The sequence below is a fragment of the Neophocaena asiaeorientalis genome, unplaced genomic scaffold (assembly GCF_003031525.2).
Source record: "Neophocaena asiaeorientalis asiaeorientalis breed wild unplaced genomic scaffold, Neophocaena_asiaeorientalis_V1.1 scaffold49, whole genome shotgun sequence".
Taxonomy (NCBI): Eukaryota; Metazoa; Chordata; class Mammalia; order Artiodactyla; family Phocoenidae; genus Neophocaena; species Neophocaena asiaeorientalis.
The window spans coordinates 109,022-118,641 of record NW_020172456.1 but is presented as its reverse complement, the minus strand read 5'-3'; the positions used below and the strand labels follow the sequence as shown (position 1 = coordinate 118,641).

General features: G+C 40.5%; 1 protein-coding gene across 3 annotated transcripts; it reads right to left on the bottom strand.

Annotated features, from left to right (window-relative positions):
* Positions 1-429: 429 nt before the first annotated feature.
* DIO2 (iodothyronine deiodinase 2) lies at positions 430-9,581 on the bottom strand. 3 transcript variants are annotated; one of them, XM_024737863.1, is made up of 3 exons: positions 9,345-9,566; positions 4,191-4,325; positions 442-1,017 (listed from the first exon to the last, which is right to left on the bottom strand). In XM_024737863.1, the coding sequence occupies exons 1-3, from the start codon at positions 9,564-9,566 to the stop codon at positions 442-444; spliced, it is 933 nt and encodes a 310-aa protein (XP_024593631.1). The 3 variants fall into 3 exon arrangements, with proteins under 3 accessions (XP_024593632.1, XP_024593631.1, XP_024593633.1); XM_024737864.1 differs by lacking the exon at positions 4,191-4,325 and having other exon boundaries at positions 430-1,017; XM_024737865.1 differs by lacking the exon at positions 4,191-4,325 and having other exon boundaries at positions 9,345-9,581.
* Between the last annotated feature and the right edge of the window lie 39 nt (positions 9,582-9,620).

Sequence of the window (9,620 nt, the reverse complement as noted above, 5' to 3'; positions counted from 1 at the left end):
TTATCCAGTTGGGCTCTATCCATGCTGAAGAAAGCCTAAGCAATACCCCGTATACTAACAAGGACGGTAGAGTTATTCAGGTAAGTCTTTTCTTCAGGTCCCAAGGCATGCATCAGAGGTATCACTTCTTTTTCAGGGCAGAAAGGAACACATGCTGAAACAAGGTTTCTTCCTCTCCATCTTGGGATCTTTTCATTCAGGGCTTTTCACCAGGAAGAGAAGTAACGGGGCTACTATTTAGCCAAAAGCCATTTAAGTGGTGAAAGTAGTATCGAGATGTTAGAGGTTTATGTTCTTCTGACACGTAAATTCCTGTCTTTCAGTGAGACAATGGGACTCAGTTGAAATAGTGGATTCAGTTCTTAGTTTCCTTGTCTTTACATAACTTAAAAAAAAAAAAATCTCTATTACAATCATACCTTTAACCAGCTAATCTAGCTTTCATCTCTTGCTGAAATTCTTCTCCAGCCAACGCCGGACTTCTTGAAGGTTGTAGTAGAAGGGGCCCTTTCCTCCCAGATAAGCAATTTTCTGTCTCTGCACAATACACACACGTTCAAAGGCTACCCCATAAGCGACATTGGCATTATTGTCCATGCGGTCAGCCACAACTTGGCACTGGGGCGGCAAGGAGAAACGCTCCATTAGCTGGTGGGCTGCCGCACATCGGTCTTCCTGGTTCCGGTGCTTCTTCACCTCAAAAGACAAAGAAGAATCCCCAGGCACCGCCCAACCATCTGAAGGATGAGCCTCATCAATGTAGACCAACAGGAAGTCAGCCACTGATGAGAACTCTTCCACCAGTTTGCTGAAGGCTGGCAGCTGGTTAGTAAAAGGAGGTCAAGTGGCTGAGCCGAAGTTGACCACCAGTGGGCGCTCAGGGCTGGCAAAGTCAAGGAGGTGGCACTCAGCTCCATCAACTGTTTTCTCATGGGCACCATTTCCACTGCTGTCATCTCCCTCAGGATTGGAGACATGCACCACACTGGAGTTGGGAGCATCTTCACCCAGTTTCACCTGGTGGTGAAAAAAAGAAAGAGCGAGAGAATACCACATTGAACACATTGTCACTTTAATTCACTCTGTATAGAAACAACTGGCTCTAATAAAATGTGGTATTTCCTTCAGAGGATATGGTAAACATATATTGATTTGAGTAAAGAGCCATTGTGGCAGGTAATATAATGAATGGCCCTGAAGAGAATAAAAGTCCTTTTCATTCTGTATAGTCACTAAAGGTAATTATTTTCATGATTGAAGGCGCTGCAGTTAACTCTCTTCATAATTAAGTTGAGACTGGTATTCTTTACTATCCTTATTTTGTGTCAGTGCTTAGCACACAATATACAACAAATGTTTAATTGCCTTCATTTTTGTGGGGTTTTTTGTTTTTTGGCCGCGCCCTGCAGCATGCGGGATCTTAGTTCCCCAACCAGGGATCGAACTCGTGCTCCCTGTAATGGAACTGCGGAGGCTTAACCACTAGACCACCAGGGAAGTCCTTGCCTTCATTTTAAAAGTAAAAAGCGAATGGTCCACTTTAAAAATAAATTATCAGAATTGTGGGACATAGTACCTCCTTCTGTATTCCCACTTCTGAATTCTAAAGTACTCAGAAAAGACCTTTATTTTCTTGCCTGATACTAAGTCATTTAAGCTCAACCAATGGACAAGGGTACCAGTGGGCTCTATTCCTGCCCAGAACTAGAAAACCGGGGGTCCCCCATTTATAAGAAGAGCTACTCCCATTTAATCTCTTCAGTACTTCAGCTTTCCCATCTGTAAAATGGTGATAACAACCCCTATCTTCCTCATATGGTTATAGGAGGATGACATAGGAAAAGGGCTTTGTACACTATAAATCACTGTGGGTGTGTAGTTTGCCATTATAGATGCCGCCCAAAAATGTGAAACGGAATACTATTTTCCTGACCAATTCTCTGTTTAAAAAATATCTACTGTTAGAAGTGATTTGAGCTCTCCTCAGTGTGACATCCTTCCCAAAGACTTCTATGGCTACTGAATACTTTGGGGTTCTTTTGACTAGAACCTCACCATTTCCATTAAACAAACAAATGAGTGAACAAAAACATAAAATTTTACTTTCTGCAGAATTCTACTTTTAATTTCTCATATTACATGTGTTTTTTGTTTGTTTCACTTTTTTAATCTAAGAAGTCACAAACCATTTACTTTTCTACCACACATTTTATTATCAAGTTCCTCTGAATTACAAAATACTCAGGCAGAAGAGGTGTAGAGGAAAATTGTTCCAGGTACCCTCTTTGCACGTAGTTTAAATTGTTGAACACAGACTGAAAGAAAGTTTGCTGGTCTTTGAATCTGTAAACTGATAATAAAAAGCAGGCAACATAAAAGAGCCAATTACTTCAGTTTGAATTAATACAATTGGATCTTCCCCTAGAATGCTTTAATCAAAGCCAGTAACATTGGGGACAACTTACAACAGTATAGTTGATTTTTATACACTACCCTTAACATTATAAAACACTTCCAACTGGATCGACTTTTTCCCCTCATATAAATACCACCACATATAACATTGCTGTTAATTGAAGTCACTTAGAAGTGAATTGTTAAAAACTCAACAATCCAAACTGATAAAAAAAAAAAGCACTCAAGGGCTTTTATTCAGAAGCTTCTATCTGATGTTAATGCATAACTCATTTTAACTGCAGAGGAAGAAGTAAAGAAGCCCTTTCTCTCCCTTGTGAAAAATCCTAGCAGGGCAGGTTTGAAACAAGTACTGTTAGTTTTCTAAAAGAAATCTTAGAATAACAAATTTCTTTCTTAGAAAAGGAAGCTGTTGGTGTGGTTTAAATAAGTTCATTTGTTTTCAGTCACTATCAGGAAGAAAGTTATTTTATTTGTATTTTCTTGGTTAATTTGCAAGTGACACTAGGTGAAGAAACCGAATAAGCCACTTTTAGCTAGACTGTTTTATATGAGCTAGACTTGTCTCTGAGGTTTTAAAATATACTTAAAATTTAAAGATATATACATTTCAAAGGTATTATAAACTTTTAAATCTATGGGTTCTTTTTGTACTGCTTTGTAGATTTAGGTAATAGGTAGCGTTACCATCACCTCCTCGTTAGATGTTTCCCACGTCAAACAGCAATAATGATTCTAGGACGGCTGCTTTTAACAATATCGTTGTGCTGAGTTTTGCAACACACTGTGATATAATGATCTGAATGCACTCGGATCAGTCTGAATCCATTAGCTGTTGTAGCAACTTCTCATTAAGTGAGCAACCCAGACACAGGAGAAAAATCATCTCTGGACTACAGACTTGGAGGTTCTTGGTAGGTAAAAACATCCACCTGCATTTCTGAGTCATTTTGAAGAACTCTGAGCAACTGTGCTGCCTTGTTAAATGGGCCTCTATCGCCCCTGACTCTCACCCAAGCTGAACTGTTGATCCTTGCATTATTCCTGATTATTCCTGAGTAATCTAATCTGACTTCAGTCACAGGTGACACTCTTGTTACCTGTAATTAATTTTCTTGGAAAGGTAAAGCACCTTCTCCTTCTTCTTAGTGACAATGTATCATCCAGCCACATAATTCTTTTCAAAATACAGACAGACTAGTTCAACTTAGAAAACTTAGAACAAGTACAACATCTTAACTTTAAAATCAAAAGTCAGGAAAGTTACCAAATACGTGATGCTCTTTGGTATTTGGGGGAGGGGGGTGGTGAGAGGTGTTGGTATTTTGTTAAGCTGGGGGAAAATTTATACGTGCACTTTAAAATTTTTTATTACATACATTATTGTTACTATTAATTGTTGTTATAATCCTAGGTAGAGGTCAGTGAATAATTTTATGCTTAATAATAACCTTAACCTACACTGAACACAGTCACGTTTGGGTGATGGATGAGCTAACTGAGGCAGCTTATTTAGAAGAGTGAATCCTGGATCCCACTGTAGAGTACCGCCACGATCGACACCTAATGCTGTTGATCCGTTCTTGATTATCTCAGCTGGTCAGTGCGTAAAATGAAAGTAACCAAATCCTCTTCATTTTGTGGAGCAGCCGTAGGACTTGACTGAAGATTAGAATGTCATGAACAGAATTATCCTTTTAATGAGCGTGACTAGGTAAGAGAAAATGCACAGGTAAGAACAGTGCTATTAATAAAACTACGAGGGAAAAACACACACCCATTTTTTGGAAGTCCAGATGTGAGTAGACCAGTAGTCTGCTTTTATAAGTGTCACAGATTAATCATAAAATTTGTCTATCTTTGCTAAAAACTGCTGATAGAGGACAATTTAGCAACAATAAAGAAAAAAACTTTAATAATTAAAAAAGTGAAAGTCTGTCTTAAACTGAAAAAAAAAGAATCTTTTAGAAGGACATTATTGTTCATTTCTCGTCTTCCTATTCGGTCACCATGAAAATTAAATACGTATTGTGACCAAAGTTACAAATGGAGAGTTTCTTTGGTTTGCTTGGCTTTTCACCCTGCTGAGATGGAATGGGAGAACCACCATTGTCTTCAATGATGGGAGATCTTTGCTTTCCTCAGGAGCAAATCATTCCTTGACAAAAAGCCAGAATGATGAAGAAAATAAAGTTGGTCCCATAATAACATTTAGGCTGCAGGAAAGAAGCTTGACAAAAACAGGTTATCCCCTGGTACTCCCAAACTTTGTTTTAATTTCCCACAGTGGCACAGAAAGTCTCCTGGCCACAAGTTACCTATCATCTTAATTTCTCCTTCTTAGAGGGTTTGTGTTTGGTTTTTGTCCTTAATGAGACATATTTGCCAAAGAGGCATTCAAAAGGCATTTTTTACTCTTGCGGAAGAGTAATTAGGTCGGTACCTCTTTCCCTGCCAGCATTAGCCGCTCTAAAGAGAACCCTGCCCAGTATTTAATGCCCAAACACAAGCATCATTTCCACTAATTGGTCTTGAAGTTCCGATGTTCCCAAAGGGTCTCTTTATTTTGCAAGGATCAGAAAGGACATACGTAAAATGTAATATCGTCATCACTGACTTTTCTCTCTCTCATCTGCACTATTACAGTTGTCCTTTCTTATGTTTTTATAATCAACATGAACACAACACCAACAAGGGAGGAAAAATAAAGGGTTTGTATTTTTACAACAGAAGACATCTCTGGGCCAAGCTCAAATGTTGTGATAGCCATATTTATAAATATGAAAAAGAATGTAAATATATGACATATACTTGATTCCCTTGATGATGGGATTCCTTTTGCTGACAGTTTTCAGTGCATGGGGAAAAGGATAATGCTGCTTTAGCATGTGGACTGTGAAATGCAGGGCAAGGGGAAAAAAAAAGAAAGAACCATTCATCAAGTAGAAGCTGGAAATAGAGCATATACTACTAACCTTGTTTTTTTTTTCTCTTCCACAGCCTGAGAAAGGCTTCTGGACAAAATATCACCTAATCTCATGATAGAAAGCAAAGCAGATGATAAAAATGGGGTAGGTATGTGGCAGAATTATTTTTACACATCCTTTTTGCTCTCCAAAGCCCTGGAATGGCTTTATTAACTGTCAGGAAATTTCAAATTCTTTGACAATAATGACCAGCCTACATCAATGTCCTTACAAATGTGGCCAAACAATTATTAAGCAGCATTTTAACCATTTATATTCAAATTGGCCCAATAAATCAGCGTTGAAGGATAAGCCACCTACTCCTTCCTCTGAGTTCAATTCCCTGTTAGCTATTCTCTTGTTGATTTGTAACTTGAAAAATATAGCTCTAAGCTCTATCATTTCCCAGTGTTTTATCCAAGTGATGGACAAGCTCTGGCTGTAGCCTTCTTTTGGGAATGTTTCTTAAAAGAGCCATTTTCCATTGTAGAAACGAGTGTCAAAAGGCTGAGGTGAATGAAGAGGAGGAAGAGAATGTTAAAGAGACCCTTTCAAAACCAAAATTATATGTTCAAATGAATATGTTTTCTGTGCCACAGCAATATTGACCATGTAGAAGCTAAACTGCTTGTCAGCATCTATACAGTGTGTTTACTTTTACACTTCATTTAGGTGGGAGCCAGGCTCCCAGACAGAGTAGTTTGTTTACTGGTTGTATTTTTGAGTCTTTGAGCGCCAGCACAAGGATGCAGTGTTAGATGCAATGACACTGACTAGGGAAAACTTAAATAATAAACATCTGTTACACACCTCAGTCTCTCACAAAATTCAGTAGATTTTCTTTTTCCTCCAAATCTTGCATGGACCTTCCTCTAACCAAACCCAAACTGTCTTTAAAGGCTTCCCTATAAAGTTAATTTTAAATCTCATTCAACATTTTAATGAAGAAGGGTTTTTTGTTTTATTTTGTTCTAATTTGTTTACATTTCTTTGTTGCCTCTTGTAGGAGCCAAACACAGGCACAGCGCTTTTACTGCACTTTCTCTAAATAGCTTCCCAAGTATCTGCCATTCAACAACCGGGAGAATTAGAAATGACATGCCTCATCGTATGGCGTATGCACACGCCTCACCCTGCAGAACTCCGTTTCTGGGGGTGGCAGCCTCAAAATAACGCAAGTCAGGACTGTGAAACACTGTGGTGCCGACTCAAACAGAGACTCCTCCAGTGTGTCTCTAGACAGGGCTACACCCAAAGGCAGTGGCACAGGTGACAGTAGCATCTGGGGAAGTGATTCAATCTGTTTCACAGATTCTGAGTGACCCTCAAGTGCCACCACAGCCGCAAACGCCCTTGCTACACTTGGAGACAGAAGGAGACCTAAACTCAGCGCAAGCTGTGTTCACCATGCTTCCATCCATCACACACCCAGTCCAGCCTTATCTCTGGATATATGGGTTCTTGTGTTGCTTCTTCTCCTGGCAGCTATTATATAAGTCATAAAAGCAAACATAATAATGTCAGTCATGAACTTGGTCACTAATCAAATCAGTAGACAGAAACAATACAGGAGAAGAATACACAAACCGTGTACAAAAAGGAAAACAAATTACTCATCCTTCTCAGTCTCTCAGCGTAGGGATAACGAGATATTGCGACACAATGAAACACTATACATTGGTGAAAAAATAAACAAATGATCAAGTTTATTAGAGGCATTTGTTTCCTTTTCCCTTTTTATTTCAATAAGCTGCTTAATAGGAGAAACGACCTCACTTAATATTTGTGGGTAACATCAACCCCCATATTTTATGTGAGAATATACATGCATACAGGTAAAATTCTCCAAAGCAGTGCCTTTTCTTTTATAGGCAGAAGTCACTTGTCTTCGAAAAAAGTAAGAGTTTAATATGCTGAGACCAAATAACTGACATTGCCATGTTATCTCCTAACACCTATGAAATACAGGTATAGATGAGGGAACTTCTTAATTCATAACATGCCTGACATACTTGTGCGTGCACACCCCACCCTCCTCCAAATTCTCTACCCCCAGAACAAAATGTGAACATTTCACATTCAGCGTATGCATCTGTGGAACTGAAATGATCATCTCAATACGTCCTTCCCACATCTCCCATTCACCCCATGTACATAATATAAAGTGAGTTTTTACTGTTAGAACTTTTGAGCATCGTTTCGAACTATTATAAAGAAATTTTCACTTACTAAGAAGAGCTCTTACTATGTTCCTGTCTTTAGGACAACAGATGCCAACCTTCTGCAGGTTGCTCTCAATAACAAAGACATATACTGTAGGAACACTTCCCTAATCCACCACGAGTATTCTCGTCTTGAACACTTATTTGATTTTCAATGGAAGGATCCTACTCTGGATTCCTTGCTACTAGAAATTACTTCTTTTCCATTCCTGGTGCATAGATTTTTTTTTTTAATTTTTATTTTATATTGAGTACAGTTTCGGGTGTACAGCAAAGTGATTCAGTTATACAAATACGTGTATCTATTCTTTTTCAAATTCTTTTCCCATTTAGGTTATTAGAGTGTTGAGCAGCGTTCCCTGTGCTGTCCAGCAGGTCCTTGTGGGTTATCTGTTTTAAATACAGCAGTGTGTACATGTCAATCCCAAGCTCCCAATCTAACACTTCCCGCCCACCCTACCCCCTTGGTAAGCATCTCTAGTACTTATTTATGGAGGGCTCATTCTCCTTCCCCTCTAACTCTGAGTTTTCCGGCTGTTTCTGAGGTACTGCCTGCCCATAGTACACCACTTCACTAGCTCCCATATTCTTCTCAAACCCCCTTCCTGGCATCTCGGACAAGGTCTCTCAGTACTGTTAGGGAAAACCAAGAATGTCTGCTTTGATACTAGCTTTTGCCAGATGAGTCAATTCTTCCTAAGCCCAGGGACATTCAGGAGTGCCACGGGCACAGGGAGAGAGAGCAAACTGACAAAGGACCAGTGCCCTTTCCTCTCTGCCCCTTAAGAAGATCTGAGCTGAAGATGCTTCACCATCTCCAAACAGCATGCTTCACTTAGAAACAAAGATCACTCTGGTTTTGAAAGGGCAGCCCCTGGGACGCAGCTTCTGCAGGTAAGTGTGGCGACCGCTACAGTGTTCCAGGCACCAGTTATAAGAGCTTTGAGATTGCCATGAACCATGGATTTATCTGCTCTTTCTAAGACAACTTACTTAACTTTTGAGAAACAAAGCAAATGTGGTTTCTCTCACAAAGTCTGGATTTTTGACAGCTAGTTCTCAGATCTTTCTTCTTCAAACAGATATCTAGTAACTCCAGACTCAGTGCCTAATAACTGCTTCAAAAGGTTCTAATCCAAATCAAGGTAGAGGACGATGGCGCACACAGGCTTGCTCTCATTAACTCTTACTTCTACCAGAAACGAAGCAGCCACTCTGCTAAATGATACCTGCTGTTATTATTTTGTGAAGTCTTGCCAGCTCCCTGAGAGTTTTGAGTGGTGTTTTCTTTTTTTCTTGCTTTTTAATGCCTACCCATTGAACTGTCTTTCCTAATGCACCTCACATAGCCTTTCATCAAGCAAAAAATGCCAGTTCGTGACAAGAGCAGAATAAATGCAGCGGTCTGCCCTCCCCCAACACTTTCTGACTTTTCTCAAAGTTATTCTACAGGCACCAATACCTTCCACTCCAAAGTCACAGCAAGCCATTAACGACCCTTATTAGGAAGACTCCTTCTCAGGTCACGCAGAGTCACTGTGACTTAATACCTGTCATCCCCAGATCTACTGTGTGTGACAGGTGTAGAGAGCAGACACGGGAGCAACCTTGAGCATAACCGCTAGGCCCCCAAATAGGGCTGCACCGTTCTCACTCCAGTGCTCCAGCTGGCACCCGGCCCCGCACATTCCAGCCCCTGCCCCGGCCGCCCTGCGGAGAAGCCCCTCTCGGCGCAGCTCACCTGTTTGTAGGCATCGAGAAGGAAGCTCTTCCAGATGCAGCGCATCCCCTCTGAGGTCAGCATGCGCCTCCACTCCCCGCGAGTGGACTTGGAGCGGCTCAGCAACAGCACCACGTGCTTGAGGAGAACGACCGAGTCATAGAGCGCCAGGAAGAGGCAGTTGGAGAAAAAAACTGGCAGAATCTGCAGTGTGATCAGCAAGTCTACGCTGAGGATGCCCATCTTCTCTGCCTCCTGGGTCAGTTGCCTTGTGCGCTCTGGTTCCCCTTCTCCCTC